At 44.1% G+C, this 18092-nt stretch overlaps 1 protein-coding gene across 4 annotated transcripts in view; it reads left to right on the top strand.

Moving 5' to 3' along the window:
* Positions 1-622: 622 nt before the first annotated feature.
* arhgap21a (Rho GTPase activating protein 21a) overlaps positions 623-18092 on the top strand; it is a 78224-nt gene continuing 60754 nt past the window's right edge. For 2 of the 4 annotated variants that reach the window (XM_079361765.1, XM_079361763.1), the window contains exons 1-2: positions 623-1069; positions 1828-2069. In XM_079361765.1, the coding sequence (XP_079217891.1) occupies positions 1992-2069 (78 nt within the window). In that variant the 5' untranslated portion in view covers positions 623-1069; positions 1828-1991. Of the gene's footprint in view, positions 1070-1827; positions 2070-10562; positions 11452-18092 lie in introns of those variants that run through there. The other 2 variants (XM_079361764.1, XM_079361762.1) reach the window with 2 other exon arrangements.

Below are 18092 nucleotides of genomic sequence, written 5' to 3'. Positions count from 1 at the left end.
AGTCTTTTTCAAAGCGTCTTTGAGTATTTTAAAAAAGTGCTCTATAAAATGTATATATCATTATTATCATTAGATAAGTAATTACACACAGAGTAAGAATTAGAAAAACAAAAAACATTGACTTTGGTCAAATTAGTTATTGCATCAAAAATAAAAACTGTACAGTGAAATTAAGTATTTGCATCAACATAAAGAAAGCCCTGAAACTTAAAGAGCTAGTAATGCAGTAAAATGTTTCCAAAATAAAATGAACTATTTGATATTATTGTAAAACAGTTTTTATTTATTATACATTGATTGATGTGTTAAGCCACTTTAATGCAATGGTAAATACGGCACTATTGTATGTTTTTTATATGATCATGGAAAAGAAAGACAATAATGTGTTTAAGTATAAAGTAACATAAACTTCAGTTAGTCAGGACTTGAGTAAATGGGTTGAGATACTTCCCAGTAACTAAAGTGATGTTGAGCCAGTAACCAGAATAGACCAGCTTCCACTCTTTATTAGAAATGTTATGTAACAACAACTCCAATAGGCCCGCTTTAAAATTCCAAAATTAAACTTACCCCCTGATTGGACGACGCCCTGCTTGAGGGCAAGCCGAGGGGCGGGGCTTCGGCCGAGTCGGGGAGATTCATCTGTCCACATAGAGATTGTCGCGCCGCCAACCGGGGGGACCACGTAGGAGGGATACATACGACTTTTTTTTTTGTTGTTTCTATTTTGGCTGCTTTTTTTGCGTGGAAGAGAAGCTCGAAAATGATGGGAAATGAATGAGCAAGGGAGGTTTATTTTTTGTCGGGCGTCCCTGACGAAGAAATGCAGAGTGAAGGGCGGATACCGTGTTTTTTCCACTGTGTTTTTCCTAACAGGTAGTGAGCCTCAGCGGTCAGTGAACGCAGCCCTGAAAGGAGACTGAATATCCCGCTTTGTAATCTCTTGACAGCCCTTTTAACCCATCCTTTGGCTCGACGGAAGCTCGCACCAAACACCTTACTTTTCCCACTAAACATGGACAATGTGTTTATTCTCTCGTTTCGGGACAGTTTTATGAATTTGTAACAGGTAGGTTTTACGGTGTTATTCACAATTATAGCCACAGCAACAACCTGTCGGTCGAGTTTTATCACTGAAAGCGGATGAAAATGTGAAGTAAAATGTGCATTTATACAAATACATCGTATCGTATCTGTGTGTATTTAGCTTTAGATTCATGATTGGTTGGTTTAGCGTTTTACGTCGAAATGTGAATGTCTTGTTGTGCACTTGCTGCACGTCCTTGTCCGTCAATTCTCCTTTTTTTTGGTGATAACATCCCAGAGATGTAGTTTTGGAGATGATTTTTTGTAAAGGTTGCAAAAAACCTCCAAAATCCACCTGCCAATGTTCGCTTCAAAACACTTCAATGCAAATATTAACTAACCCTTGATGCATGCTATTTAAAAATAACACTATTAACCCTTATACTTCTTTATTGATCTCAGTGTGCTTTAAAACAGTGCCATCACCATAATATTGGAAATATAATAAATTGAATGTGTCATATGACTTTATAGTGCTTTAAATTTGCATCATGTCTGATTTTACAGAAGTTATAAGGCTGTCCTTGTTTGACCAGGTCCATGCAGACTGTATATAGGGAGCTTTAATGTGACGTTTAATGGCTGTAGTATTTTTCAGTTCAGGGTAACTTAACTGAAGGTGTCTGTACGTGCATGCCCAGGCTCATCCTCTGGATAAAAATGTTGTTGGAGTTGTCACTTCGACCACACAGGTCAGTGTGTCCACCTTCTCTTTCACTAACTTCTGTCCTCTGTGTTTAGATTTCAGCCCCTGATGGACATGAAGAAGAAGGACGGTGTGGATTAGGATCTTTTTTTCCTTTTCCTTTTTTTTTTTTCTTCTCTATATATTTTTTTTGGCTTCATCCTCTTCACCTCCATGTGGTCTCGAAAGGACTTTTTGCTCCTGTGCGCTTCGAAATGAAATGATGGCAGCACGTTGGAGTGATTCCCCCCAGGACAATGAAGAGAGTAAACACAGAGCTGTGACTCCGTCTTGCGAGGTAGGACTTTGTGTGGAGATGAGTTGTCTGCGTCTGGGTCTGCTATGGGTCACTGTGCAGTCTGGCATAGTGTCTCTTGATCGCATTGTTGTGTTTTCATACCTTTCTCCTGACATGAGAAATCAACTTGCGTGTGACCTTTCTGGACAAGAGAGTGACTTCATTCTTCACATGTTTTGCATCTGTTCTTTATTTCTTATGTAATCTTGGCTTTGTTCTGCTTGACAGAGGTGTAAGTCACTTTCATGTGGATTCACAAGTTACAGACGTTTATCTGAAGACATGCGAAGCTTTCTGCGACTTCATCAGTGCGCTCTCAGAAATCTCACGACTTGTTGCAGGAGGTGCAAAGAGTCTCTCACGGCAAGCCTGTTAGCGAAAAAAGTGTTGCGGCGCCAAGCACATCACGCCACATCTGCCAGCATCCAGGGTGACGAAGTTCACATTTTTCCCCACTCTGACAACTGTTTAAGTGCACAAAGAGAGTTTTATACTTGCAGTGCTAATCTTATAGGCTCTTAAAGGGGCTGCATGCCAAACTCTGATAAATGACACATTGTGGTGGAGCTCATCCCTTTTCCTCTTATGGCAGTCAAAATGGTTACATCATCATAATCATCATCATCATCATCAGAGAGCAGCCAGGCTTGATGCATGTCATAACAGCACTGCAGCGGTGGCATGTTTTGGATTAATCCATCATCAGAAAATGGCAACAGTGCTGTGTGTGTGTGTGTGTGTGTGTGTGTGTGTGTGGGACTGTAATCCTCTTACGAGAACTAGCTGAGGATGGACGACATAAATCTTTGGAAATTGGGTACCAGCTGATGGAGTAAAGTAGGAGCACAGGGTGTCCGTACTGTATTTGTGTAGACGTGTCTTAATGAGAAGAAGGAGGAGCAGAGTTTGTCTGAGGTTGTTTTAATAGTTAGGTTTCGAAAAAGACTGAGAGCGAATCTCAGCGATAAAGAGACAGGAGTGTTGTCACCGCAGAGCCTCGTCTGTCTTCTTCACCGGCTCTTTCTGAGTGTCTCTGCGGTGTGGTTTTTCCTCACATCTGTCTCTTCAGTCTTCGAAATGTTTCCCGTAACATCACTTTAACTTTCCCTCACAAACACCACAGCCTGCCGAACTCCCAGCTGCGGAGCAGAAACATCAACAAATACGCACATTACTTGAAAGCACACAAAGTTCTTCGATTTGGACCGTCTTCTTGAGCTTCAGGAAGAGCAAATTACGAAGAAAAAAAAAGAAATCCGACAGCTGAATCAGCTGGACGCCCTGATCAAAAGTGGGATTTGACTCCATCTGTTTTTTTTTTTTTTTAATAACCCGGAGGACCAAAACAGTCGGGCCACACAGCTCTACAGGTGTGAGTCACCTGTGAGTCAGTAGACATGTTTAGCTTGATTATTTTTGCAGCCTGAGGCCTGACGCTGCAGTGACTCAGGTCTTTTTGAGCTACCTGATGCCTCCTACACAAAAGACTCACACAAACACAAAACTTTCAAGCCTTTTTCAGGGTAGAGCGATGTCTTATTTTATGTAAATAATGACTCTTTGTATATTCAGCCTATCACACACTCAGGAATTAAAAACAACAATCAGTCTGCGGCCACTTTTCACATGAATGTCAGTCACGACACATTTCGAGCTTGCTACTCTCGGCCTGTGCATGTCACTTCTACCATAACATTTTAAAATAGTGATTGTTATTAGCTATATATTTGTTTACTGAATAAATGTTGTTAAATGTTTAGTTTTAAGAGAAACAAGCTGAGCTAGCATAAACCACAGCTCAGCAGGCAGCCCACAAAGACCTTCAAAAAACGTCCCTTGGAAACAGATTTCAACAAGGACCTGCAAATTGTACTATTTTAAAGCTTCATTGATAACTGGGTCTTGTGAAAGATAAACTAAAACTTGCCTTGATGAAGGCAGCTCAGCTCACAGCCCCTCCTGACATCCTGTACAGCAAATAGCATTGGAGAAACAGAGATTTTTAGCTTTTTTTTTTCAATATGAAAGAGACCCTTCGGGAATGATTGAGCTCCTGACAGAGAACGATAAGCAGAGAAGAAATCTGATTCAAAGACGGACCTACAGTCCTGACAGGCAGCTCAGCTCTCAGCCCCCTAACTCATGTTCTGTAAAGAAGAGAGACTCGAGCTTTAACTTTTTCTTACCGTTTAAAGATGATCTTATTGCCTATTTAACTATTTAGCACATGAAAATAAACTACAACAAAAATACGACAGATCGTATTTTTTCTCCCTGTTATTGCCTATAGTCCTCAGATTCACTGTTTTTAATCACCATGGCCCCCTGGGGTGTAATGACAGTATAGAGACCCCAGGCGGGACACCCCCCTCCCCCCTCTGCTCCCATCCACTCCGCTGCTTCACTTCAGCTTGTTAATGAGACATAGAGACACCCGCCCTCCCGCCCGCCCGCCCGCCTGCCTGCCCCACCCTGATGCCGCCTAAGCGATGGCAGCAACGGTGGGGTAATTCAGGCACAGCTGCCCTCGTCATTAGGAGGAAAAACACCCCACGTGTGTAACGTCTGCTCCTCTCTCTCTCTCTCTCTCTCTCTCTCTCTCTCTCTCTCTCTCTCTCTCTCTCTCTCTCTCTTGGCCTCATTCACATTCCCTCTCGACCTGCTGTCACAGTGATACTGGCAGGGGCATTTTGAAGCAGCTGAGGCCCTCAAGTCGAGACATCTCAAAGGAGTACGTCAAAGAAAAAAAAAAAAAAAGTGGGAATTCGATGTAACAATTGTTTTCCTCATTAATTAATCTCCCAGTTTTGTTTTGTTTTGTTTTTTCATGAAATGAGCGATATCAAAAGTCTTGTTTTGAACAGATGTTGGGTTGGCTTGTTGCTCTTTCTACCGAGTCGATTTAGTCGTGTCGGTTGGGGCAAATGAAGATGTTCAGTCAGCCAATCGTCTATGGAGTAAACTCTAAATGTCGACATTAAAGTGTTGCAGGACCCCGACCAACCCCCCCCCCCACACACACTTTTTGTTTTAAGTTCCTGACAAACCTGACATGTTTCCACCGCTTCAACCTGCTGCCTCCAACACATATTGATCACATCGTCGTCCACGGTGGAGCAGATCAGACCAATGGCGATGCTGCTGATGCTCTGCTCTAAATATAGCCCCTCCCAGCTCCATAAAGCCCTGCTCTTTTTTTTTTTTTCCCCTCTTCCCTCGACCACATGCTTGCCTTTCACTCGTCCTCTATTCCCGCGTGTTTTTTCGTGCTGCTATATTTAACCCTGTGGAAACATGAATGCTGTGTGCGTCGGAGAGGGAAAAATGGAATCACTGTGCTGGAAGCCCCATTCGTTTTTTTTTGTTTTTTTTCTTGAGCGCTGTTACAGGCAGAGAATATGTGACTGTCGGTCAGCGCTGTATCATTTTGAGGGTTGGGGAATTTAACAGCGGTCACTTTGGGACATGTGAAAGCTTGTTTTTAAACTGTGGAAACCAGAATGTCGGGCTTGTTTTTTCCACTTACATCCCGAGCTGCACACGTGTTAAAAGATGAGCTCCATTTCAAGTGTCCATCTTATTATTACCCGATTTATTGCGCTCACTATGATCTCATTTTTTTTTTTTTCGTAGTCTGCAGGGTTTATTTTAGTCAGCGCTCGGAAAGATAAAAGATTACAGTGTCTACAAAAAGGGAATGACAGGCGCATTTATCAGCGTTTAGAGCCGTGTCGTGTTCATCAATCAACGCAGCGGAGGAAAAAAAAACAAAACACGCTGATTTGCATACGTTTGAAAAACCAAATATGTGTCAAGCAGCACATCGCGCTCCTTTCCTTTTCAGCAAACAAGACACTGACCTGGACGTGACCTCGCTTCTTTCCCAGCGCAAACACTTAAGGAGACAAAGTGTACTGGGAATAAGCAGAAGCCTGCTCCATGAAGGGTCCACCCCCCCCCTCCTGCCATGTTTGACTTCGACCTCCCACTTTTTATCATCAAACTGAAACCTACGCACGTGTTTTGTCATCTCTTATCGGAATCATAACTTCCGGGCTATTGTCACTATTTTTCCTGGAAGAGACCAAAAGGGGAAAATCTGTGTGCGGCGTCGGGCTCAAGGTCACCAGAAATATGTGTTCAGATGTGTGTAAGGAGGAAGGTCTCGCCGGTCTCTTTCCCCTCGTGGAGAGGCGGCATTCATGCTTCCTTCAAAGACCGGCCACAGTATCAAAATCAGACGCTTTTATTCCGCTGGCCAAAAGGGAAAGATGGATGATTGATGGATGGATACACCGAGGGAGGAAGGGAGGAGTGGGAAGAGGGCAGGGGGGGGTCGAGGCAGATATGAGTTGGAAAACCCTCTTCTTCTTTTTTTTTTTGCCAGTTGGCTCAGTGTCCCGGTCTCTTCTGCCTGAATGCCCCGGCCCTTTCCTTATGATAAAGCACGGGCAGGAAGAAGATGGTGAGAGATGGGGGGTTTGGGTGGGTGGGGGAAGGAGGAGCTGACAGGCAGAACAGAACCAGTGTGATGCTCAGTGAGGCTGAGACGCTATCCATTACACTTCCCCACGGCCTCCCTGTCAAAGAAGTCGACCTCTGGCTGCATCTGTGATTGGCTGCGAGACCTGGCGTACGCGAGTCCGGGCTGTTAGGAGCATTAAGAGCTCCGCTTCTGAAGGCGCTATTCACCGTCCCGTCATATTTTACCCCAATTATGCAAAACACACTGCAGCCATAAAGCCCTTCCTTATATTAAGAGCAGAACATGAGACTCGTTTCAAGAATAGTACAGTCCCGATGTGAGATGGCGACCAGGGTGCTGGCCAATCGAGTGACGCTTATATAAACCTTTTCTTCTTCTGGTGAATTATCGTATCTGATACATGGACTGGTGTCGTGGCTGAAAACTGACTCTGTATTTTAGGGGATAGCGGGAGTTGAAGTCAGTACTGGTGTTGGTTTTGAACAGCTCAAACTTTCTTGAATAAATAACTTTATTAACACACGCGTTCCCGCCGTGAGACATCGTCGTGAAATGTTCTGACAGAGCGCTGAAGAGTGATGGAAGACATGAGTCAGTCAATACTCGTGTGTGATTGGACGTCCACTCTACATCGGCAAACAAATATTTATGATTTTCATCGGCTCATTTTGTATCTTATACTTATTTACTTGCGCTTAATACAAGTCCATGCACATTTGTTGTTGCACATCTTTGAACTGAATCTTGAAAGTTTTCTAAATCTGTACTTTTATTTGTTATATTTTCGTACTTATATTTGGATATAGTTTACACAGTGGCAGAGAGTAACGTTTTCTAGATTTGTCTATATGTTCAGCACATGTTGAAAAACTGATGATGATGACAGTTCCTTTAGATCAGGGATACAAAGATTTCAGATGGCAGTGCAAATGTTCCTCTTCTTATTTTATTCCTCCATCAGACACTCTCACTGACTTCGTGTTTTTAAATGTAGTGAGTTGATGAGTTTTGATCAGCATGATTTGTTCGGAGCAGACGTTTACGTAACTGGGTGTTATCGGGACATATCTTAACCCGCGGTGTGGTCTCTGAGGTCGCGGCAGGAAACCACATTATTTCCTGACGACGTCAGTTGTGGAAATGAACAAGGGCACCGTGCTGAAGGAAAGATTTCATGAATGGAGGGCAGAGAAGCCGTTAGTCTCTGTTTTTCGGCGCTCCGCTCCTCCGAGTTCAGGCCGCTTCAGTTCAGGACTGAATTTATGGCGAATCAGCTTGAATTCACCCCACAGTGACCTCAGCGGCGTCATCGGAGGCAAGAAACCACTCGCTTTACGTCATCCAGGAGTCGGCCAACAGGCTGTCAGTTTCTACAAATATGTGACTTTCATGTTGTTTCCATCCTAAAGCAGTATTTCACACTGAACAGAGTTTTAGAAATATTATTGGAGATTATTTTTTTTCGAACTAACAAGATGACAGTCATCAAAGTAAGGATGTTAAAATAACAACTCTGTAAATCCTTATGAAGCTGATTCCTGATGTCCTGGACTCCCTCACTGCTAAAGGAAACTAACTAACTTGATAAACGTGTTTAAACATTAGCTGCTTCCCTCTTTTGTAACGTGAAGATTTACAGACTTCACATTTTTGGGATTTCGCCGTGATAATTCAACAAACTGATTGGTAAATAAATCATTAATAATATAGTAATTGAGTTTAAACGTGCAGGTTGGATTGAGTCAGTATTTACGGACTCGAGTCTGAGTCCAAAGGATAAAGCTGCTGGCTTCACTCAGTCATATTTTATTCTTCTCCTCTGAATTTAATAACCCAAGTCGTCCGTCAACGTCTCGATAAGCTTCAGACCCCCCCCCCCCCCCCCCCAATGAGATGATGTAACCCCCACATCTTTAAAACATGCATCGTTGTTTTCAATCCTGTAGGAGGAGTTTGTGTGTGTGTGTGTGTGTGTGCGCAAATGTGTGTGTCCAGAGAGTGCCACAGGATCTATAACTCAGGATTGATTAAATTATATTGGCTTCAGCGTGTGTGTGTGTGTGTGTGGGGGGGGTTGATGGGGGAGCTGCAGCTCGTACGTGTTGCTGCATGATGTCACGGCGCTTTCTGGTGTATCTCATCACGTTTGCTTTTAGTCCAACCAAAGATTATTCAGGCGACAGAGAGAAGCGTAAAACTTCTAAACAGCTGCAAAAATCCCAAACTCATGTGGTTATGTCTTCTTGTAAAGTCACACACAAGGTCTAATTTTGCACGCCGCATCGTGGATTATTCATTGATTTGATGATAAATAAGTTACCCTCCGACTTCATGATCAGAGGTTATTGGTGCAGTTTGGTGATTTTTAAGAGTCGCTCTGCCAGGTCTACGTTCTTTGTCAACATTACCACATGGTTGCAGATCTTGGCAGCAGACTTTCTTGCATTAATCCCTCTGGCTTGTGAAGCATTTGTGATGTTTTTGTGCAGCTTAAATTGAAAAAAAAAAAAAAAAAAAAAAGCTTTGATATGTTTTAATCTGGAGACAGCTGGGCGGTTAGATCTCCAGTCCCTGAGAATTTGTCTTCCATGTTTGACCCCAGAATGCAATTTGAAAAAAAAAAGTCAAGGTAGCACAAGAGATTTATCTGAGAATGTAAAGATGATTCAAATAAACAGATTCAGATTATTTCTCCACTTTTCAAAGCTCATCGGTGAATAGAACAACAGGATGCAACGTCCACTTTGTGAGTCGGCGTGCAAGGGTGGAGTTCATTCTTTTTTCTTTCTAACACTCGAGACGAGGCGTCGGGACGCATGTGGCTCTGTTGCAGATGTATTTTCGGGTTCAAACTTTGTAGCCACAAACATTTTCGTGGCTTCCAGCTTTAGTAAAAAAACTGTAAAAAGTAAAAAAAAAAAAAAAAAAAAAAAAAAAAAGCGCAGCCCAAAGATTTTTGGACCATTCTGTTAAAGCTGTCTGTCAACAACCCTGATATTCCTATTTTTAGCTTCTGTGTGTTTTCCCCATTAAATCAGTACAAGAGGCTGGACTCTTTGCAGAGATAGACTTGTGATATTGCAGGGGATGGGACCGTGCAGGATCCCCTCCCCGGCTCGTCTGTTGCTGGTTTGCAGAGGGGCCCTCTGCGTTGCCTCGTCTGGTCACATCCTGGGTACGGCCTGTGGGACTTGGCTGACCTTTGTGAGCAGACTGAGCGTAGCCTCCTGACCTGACACTGAGTCTCGTGTCTCTGATGTCACTCGAGTCGTTTCCACTCTTCTTCTCTCACTTCACACTTTTGCATCACAGCTCTGTCCACGCTGGGTTTGATCTGTTCGTGCACCTGCGCATTCAGCGGCGTTCTCACCGTGACGTGCCGGTTCTTTATTCTCTGTGAGTAAGCTGTCATGGTAAGTGGACGCCCAGAGCTCCCTGTTATTGTGAAGAAGAGAAAAACAGCACGGTGCCACATCATTTTTGAGTTTTTTTTTTTTTCCCAAAAATGTGTGAATGTTTTAAACCCCTCGTCAGGCTCCTCTTCGCTGCTAAGCGGTTGTGGCGTTTCTCATTTGAACCGAGTTTGGAGCTTCTCACTGATGAAGCCGCCTCATGTCACAATCACAACCATCTGGACGTCAAACGGCATCAAAGGCTGAAAAGAACATAAACAATCTCAGACAACTATTTACTGGCACACAGTAGTTTCCTGATTCTCTCCTCATGCATTTCCGGCATATTTCTCTCTCTATCTCTCTCTCTCTCTCTCTCTCTCTCTCTCTCTATCTCTCTCTCTCTCTCTCTCTCTCTCTCTCTCTCTCGAAGGCTCGATTTCTTTGACATCCCGCGGCGAGAGGAAGCCTTAAACTTGATGTTGATTCACTCCAGAGGGACGGCTGCTTTGCTCTGTAGCGGTGGGGGCTGCGGTATTCTTCTTGCCTTGCACAGGAGGGTGAAGATTTATTTATTTATTTATTATTTTTTTTGCAAAGTAAGGAAATAAATAAAGGGGATAGAGTCCCGCATTGCCGGGCCATCATTCAGGTCTGGAGCAAGAGGCAGGAGAGCATGCACAGGTGCGTGTTCGTGTTGAAACGAGACATCAGAGAGAGAGGTGAATCAGAGGCAGCGAGCGTCTCTTTTCTTGGCTGTGTCCAAAAGAGAGAGAGAAATCTTCTGTCCTGCATTGCGGCCTGATGATTTAGAGTGAGCCTTTGCAGCTCTGCTCTGCTTTGCTGGGCTGCCTCAGCCTGGTACCGCTGCAGAGACGAGCACCGGGTGGCACAGCCAGCTGGAGGAGACACCGTCACAGGAAGGAAGACAGAGCGGATCAAAAAGAGAGACGAGTGAAGTGCAGCCTCATCCATCTCAGTTATTACTCTCCTCCACCGGTGAGTCGGCATTTTCCTGCGTTACCATGGAAATACCTCTCCTGCACTGCCATAACCAAGTGGACTTTGTCTCTCCGGACTGCTGACAACTTTATTTTCTGCATCCCTGTCTGTGGAAGATTCTTTTTTTTTTCCTATTTTTGTTTTTGTTGATGAAATAATCCCCAGAGTTTTTGCGCAGCACGAGTCATTAGCATATATTGCTAATGAAGCGTGTCGGGGGCGACGGCTGCAGCAGATACAGGATGCCTGCTGGGCTTGCATATGTGCACGTAGATGCGCCCTTCGCCGCATGCAGCTGATGATCCCCCCCCCCCCCCCCCCGTCAAGGTGGCGTCGGAGAGCAGCAGGGTGCAAGCGGTGCTCAGCGGGGTTTGGTACACACAGCTGAGGGGCAGGTGTCTGCGCTGCTCGGATTGAAATGTCTCATCTTAAAGTTCTGGACTGTATGGTCAACAACAACTGGAGCCTGATCTGCGATCTGTACTGTGCCTGGAACAATCAGGTCAGTTCGGTCTTCATTTCATCGTTCGTGTTCCATATTTTTTATAGCATTAGCATTTTAGCATTTAGCATTTTAAGCATTCACATTCTTGGTCGTAAAGGAAGTTATTGGCTGAAGTAACCAGAAGTTGCTTGTGATTAAAACACATACCAAACATCCAAAGTACTACGTCACTAAAAATGGATAAATGGACACAATTGTGGCGTCTAATGAGATGAAGCGAACATGAGGCGCTTTGACTGTGTGTAAGAATTTTACTAGCCTCTGGGCTTCGACAGTGGAGTCAATGCAGAAGTGCCTTCAACTCTTTTCTGGAAGTTTCCTTTTAAAAGATTTCCAGTTGTTTGGAAGTTCATGATGTCAAAATGTCTCAGTTAAAAGGGCTTCAAACTATGTTTTAATTTGTTAGTAACTCCTAGTTTGGAGTTGTCTTTAATACTGCAGGATGTTCCCTTTGTACGTCATGGAGCCATGTAGAACGCCTGTGTCTACGAACTGTCGACGCTCTTGTTCAAATATCGTCTTATTTGGCTCCAAAGACAAAAATTGTGTCCGCAGAAACACTCAACTCGAGGCTATCCATCAAGTTGACATCCTGTTGTGGTTACAGAGGCAGTGAAGAAGTAATCAAGGGTTGTTGTTGTTGAAGCAGGTGGAGCTTCGGTCGCCCTCTCTCACCCTTCTTATGAGCCTGCCTTTGCCTCCCACTCTGTCCACCGTCGCTGGCTGGAGTTCTCCGGGAAAGGCATCCCTGACATCTCGTGTATTAATAGCCAGAGTTCATTGAGTAGTGCAGTGTGGAACAGGAGACTCTGGAGTGCTTGGCATGCTGACCTCTGAGTGTCCCTGCTCTTGCAGACAGAATAGCTAATGCAGCCTCAGGTGGCCTGACATAAAACTGAATCCACTTCTTCAGTTCTGGAATGATCTGATTAAGCGGGTGATCCTTGGCTTGCATATCTCTCTCTCTATTGGCTCCAATTCACACCAGACTTCGTCTTGGGAACGTCCTGATTTTAACATAGAAAATCTTTTGGGAATATCGGATCAGATGCCGTTTGGAAAGCGTCACACATGCGGGTGCAGTTGAAGATCAAAGGCCTGCTGCTTAAAGTCCACGGGAGGATGTTCATCTTTAATGGACGAGATGTTAAGTTCAAGGGGGCAAAGGTTGTCTCCCTTCTATGTTCAGAACATGGTATATACCCCAGTGAATGTGGACATTATCTGTGTCATACAATGCTCTTTGTGGAGATGTCTTGTGTGTGTCCGCTTGTCTCCATATGCACAGAAGTCAACTTGGCACCCTCGCTAACACTTCATATCTCTGTCATGCCTTTTCAGCTTACTGGAAACACACAGACGGCTCATTGTTTCCTGCATTTCTTTTCCCCCCCCCTCTCCCCTTCTTTCATTTCACCATCGAACGCCTGATGTGAGGAGTAAAGAAGTCTGGCCGTGCGGAGCAATGCGGCAGAGTTTTCTCCCTGCTCTCTGGTATGCCCCTTCCCCTAATTTAATTTTAGCACTGCTGAAAATTGTTTGCGTCCCGAGCTGAACTGACAGGCCTCTGTTTCCCCGAGTGCCTCTGCCTCTCCGAGGTTGCTGAAAACGGCCCTTTGTGCACCCAGTGGCTCAGCACTGAGGCCTCATGAAATATTTACAGGCTAACACCTGGTGTGAGACACAGAGAGACGGGAGCTGGGGAAAACAACAACACCGCCACCAATAGCAGCGAGGCCACAGCGTTACTAATGTGGTGGCCTGACAAAGATATTTGGCTTGTTGTTGTCTTTAGTATTCCTGTGAGCAATCACATTCTTTCCAGTATCAGAGCAAAAAAACAAAAGTATAACAAAACTATAACTACAAGATCAAATCGAAAGAGTGGTGGATATTTTTAGTTATTGACACTAAAAATGATGGTTCGTTTGTTAATCTCTAAAACGAGGACTTCCAAGGAAACAAAGGTTGTGTCTGAATCGACACGTTTACCCAATCATAACTCCATTTCTGTCCCTAGTTGATGTGACTTTGGACGACACAAAACGCCTGTTAAATTTGGATGTAGTCTTAGTGACCTCACCCATCGGTTATCGGTTTCTGAAGAGGAGTGATTATCTGTGAAGTGGATGTTTCTGTGGTGTTTCTTGGATCTGTTCGAGTGTCATCACTTGACTCTGTGGACTGGTTTTGACATGACTCTGTGGACTGGTTTTGACATGACTCTGGTGGGTTTAAACTGGAGAGTCTAAGTGTCAGAGGGTGCACTGTCCTGACCCTCCCCTGTCAAAAACCTCAAAGAGCGAACAGGATTAATAATTCATAGATGAGGAAACCAATTATACCGGGCTTTGCTAGCATCTGGGTGGGTGGAGGGGGGGGGGGGACCCAGGGGACACTAATTGGCCCACCTGCTCTCTGTCTCTGAGGGGTCGGCAAGGTGGCTGGCTGGATTTTGAGAGTGGAGGGTTTGTCTCTTTGTTTGGTGCACTGGGAGCCTGTGCAGTGATGGAGCACACCCAGCACAGGAGGGGTGGCATCCAATGTGCTTCCCCAATGACTTTCACAAGGCAAGCCAGAAATGTGTATCAAAGTGATTCATTAGTTTCAAGTGCTAAAACCACGAGGCGAATCAGAAGGTTATCAGTGAGCTACAAAATGCCGTGGAGTATCCCAAAAAAAAAAACTACCCGTCAAAAAGTTCTTTCCAAATGGGATGGGGACGGTGGGTGCAGGAGGCAAAATGTGGTGGAGAAATCCAAGATGGCGGACAGAACAACCAAACATTTCTTGCCTGTGTATCAATGCGTCCAGGGTCAACGAACAAGTGAGAAAGAAACATCCTGGTGATCAGAAGAACATCCTGGTGAACATCATGGCACCTGCCCACGAGCTCGAGCTGAAGTCCCTGAATGTATCGCGCTGCATTTACACGTCGGCTCGCCCCGATGGAATTGAATCGGTTGAAGTCGTGGTTAAACGTTTTAGCCGTGTACGCTCTCACGAGCAGCTTCAGGATCTCTGTGCATGAATAAAATCCCCGGAGAGTTTTCAGGAGGAAATGATTGGAAAATCTGTGGGTGTGGTGCACATGTTGAACTATTTGGATGCGTCCTTTTAGGCCTTGATGCATTGTAATGAATATTACTGAACTAAACATAGCTCAGTGCGGAGAAGCAGCCCCGGGCTATGTACCTTTTGTAGCAAACTCTTGGGGCCTCTGATGCGCATCAGCCCACTTTTGTCTCGTTTCTCTCTCTGTCCGTCTGTCCCTTTCTCTCCTCTCTCCTTCCAACTCCATCTCTCCTTTGTGGGCAGGAATTCCAGGCTTTTGGCTCACACAATCGCCCGTCCATTAGCATAAGAAAGCAGCCGAAGGGGCAGAGAGTGAGGCGGGAAAAAGGGAGGGGACGGAGAGTCGTAAAAAAAAAAAAAAGTTTCAAATCAGTCCCGAGCGGAGATCTGAACTTAAATCAGCCTCGTGGTTGAACATTTGCCTCTGGAGCAAATCCAGTCTGCAGTGATAGCTGATAAATTTATTTTTACAGCCCACAAAGTCTGAACCCTGATAGTGCTCTTACAAACTCCTTGTAGACTTATCTCAGACATTAAATCAATCCATCTAAAGGATTTTCTCCTCGAACTTGATATCTTTGTGTAGTCCTTAATGAGGTCACGGTCTTATCTAAAGATCTCTCTCTCTATTAGGACTCACCTACATGTATATATTTTGGTACTTTTAGTCTTCTTCTTTCTTCTTATTCTGCATGCTCTGTGGCCTTTCATTACAGCAGAGCACTTCATGAAGACGTTACAATTATTCACGTTTTACGTAAGCCTTCGTAGCGATGACTCGGCAAACATTGCCTCGTGTGTTCACCGAGCCTGTTTGCAGTTAAACTTTGATTGAATTGATTTTGGGAGACATTTGTGTTCTGAACATAGTCTGGATGGAAAAGGAGAGAAAAAGGAAAGGATATGAGGACATGTGTTGTAACAGTGAGTTAGGATGTACCGAGGCGTTAAACTCATGAAGTCTTAATACCCCCCACTGAGACAGGTTAATGTTTAAACACAGAGGGCAGTTTGAGCTTCATGACACAGATTATTCAGACCAACCTGAACCTCTGACATACGCTGACAGGATTGTTTTATTTTTTGTTTTTCTGTATAGTTCCATAGTGTTTTTTTATTTTTTTTATTTTTTTAAAATAAAGACGTTATTAGACGGGGATAAAACTAGAAAAAAAAAAAGTAGAAAACAAGAAAATTACAAAAAAAAATACTATCAAAGTTGTCAGAATGCCAGAGCTCGCACTTTAAATGAATATCTGTAAAGACGTTTCAGTGCCTCAGAAAAGCGTCATATTTGATCCGCAGCGTCACAGAAATGCAAGACATCCCTCTCCCTACTTCTGCTGTGTCATCGTAACCGCATCCAGCTGCAGAGTAGCAGGTTTTTTTTCTTCACTGTGGACTCACAGCATCTTTGCCTGTGGTCATAAATTCGGGCTGCGCTCTCGTCCTCCTCAGCAGTTCGGCGAGGTTTTTTGTAGTGAAAGCAACGTGAACAGAATGCTGATTCACCTCATGCTGCCACACTCCCCCCCCCCTCCCCACGCAGGCACACAGACATAATCCCTCCAGCATATGTGCACGGTGCTGCAGTAAACATACCCATGTGGCTGTTTCTCCTATTTCCTTCTGTGTTTTTTTCCACAGAAATTGCATTTCTTTTTGTCTTCAACTGTCTAAAAATTATAAATATGCAAATAAATATCCATGCAGACTCTGGCATGTTTACATCTTTTTAATTTCATGCAGATTTTGAAGTCACCGTCACATAAACAAATAACAATTCTGATGGCGCTTGTTGAGGTTTTTCCAGCCGAAATCGAGCTGAAGAGAAAATATCTGGCGACTCGGCGAAGCAAAAGCGTGAAAAACACCTCGTCCTTGGAGCGTCACCTTGGAACCATAGAAACAGATGGCACAGAAAGACGCCTTTTCTTCTCTGATAAAAGCAAAGAGAGAGAGAGAGAGTGTGTGTGAAGGAGATGGAAGACGACGGAAGATGCTGCTGAGGCTCAGATGATGAAAAAAAAAAAAACGCCTCGGAAAAAAAGATGCAGCTCTCTTTGGTGCAATGCAGACAGGGCTGGGGAGGAGCATTGTGTGTGGGCGGAGCTGCATGTGCACGTGAGGAGCATGTGTGACCGTGTTTGTAAGACGCTGTTTTGTTTTCATCTCCATTGTGCTTACACATTGGCTCCTGGGGCCCGGCCATCCTCCTGCCTTTTGATTATCTCGTAGTGAGGTCGTAGCCATCACCGGCACGCTGCTAGACAAGTGGTTGTCTTGATGGGGTTTTTTTTGGTTTGTTTTGTTTTTAGCATGTGTTTGTTTTCTCATCGCTTCAATCCCACGAGGTGCACAGTGGACATCGATACTCGATCAACCTACCGAGAGGTGTTACGTCATGAAAGAGAGTCAGAGAGTGCAAGAGAGGTGGGGGGGGGGGAGAGGGGGGGGGCATAATCCCTCTGCAGAGCCCTGACAGAGAATCCATAGATCACTGGTGTGTGTCGGTCACCCTCTCTATACTGCTGCTATCACCGGCACCAGAGCGAACACTTCACATTCTGCTCTAGGTTACATAAAGGGATTAACAGCTCCGAGCGAGTACTCTGCTTGCAGTGTGTTATTAAAAACCTGAATTCTGAACTCATTTCTCCTCCCATGCTTCCAGCTCCTCCATAAAACAACAAGCTCGGCATATTTTCCTGCTGTCCTCACACGGCCCCGAGGCACTGAAGCAAAAGGGCCGCTAATTGGCTAATGCCAGTCAGAGCTTTCAATCGGCTTGTGGAGACGGCCGATAAAATGATCTCTAAATGGGATTGGGATCAAAAAATAAAAAATTGTAGATGACTTTAAAAAAAACTTTTATGAGATGAGATTTTAACTTCAGTGGTGTTCCTCGAGCAGGAAATCTTAAACCAGGAAGTACGCCTCAGTTTGAGCACAAACACGCTCGCTTATCATTTCAAATCATCGTTTGAGCTGCCAATGAAATACTTCAAGTTTTAAAAAGGACTCTGGACGTAAGCTACTGTTCTCTTTCTAAGATGAGGAAATCTTTGCCTCAAAAAAAAAGAGTTAACCTTTTCTCAACTATGTGGAATAAAATGGCAGCTTGGTTTGCAGCCCCCAACACATCACCATTTGTCTGCCATAAAGACTTGAAGATAGACTTTTAACCTGAAACTGCCAAAGTCCTTCTTTTTTTTATCAGCATGTTATTAAAGAGTTTTTTGCCACAGGTTGATGGACTGAAAAAATTCCTCACCCCCAAAAACAAACTAGCTAATGTTTCCCTGCAGCTCAGCTAGCAGCCCCCCATGTACACGACTATCACAGATGCTTCATTCAGTGATTTTAGAGGTTTGAATCCTTCACCTTTAAAAGAAATAATACGGCATTAAAAAGGGTTAACTGTAGCACATGTCAATAAACAGTTTGAAGTGTCATCGATAATGCAACCTTACCTTTATTGCTAAATATTAACATGAATGAAAGTGGAAATAAGATTTGGGATGTAGTGTGTTTACCATACTGAGCCGTGCAGGCCTCATCAC

The sequence above is a fragment of the Symphodus melops genome (assembly GCF_947650265.1).
Source record: "Symphodus melops genome assembly, chromosome: 14".
Classification (NCBI taxonomy): domain Eukaryota; kingdom Metazoa; phylum Chordata; class Actinopteri; order Labriformes; family Labridae; genus Symphodus; species Symphodus melops.
Note: the sequence above shows the minus strand (reverse complement) of the source record. Positions and strands in the feature narration are given on the sequence as shown.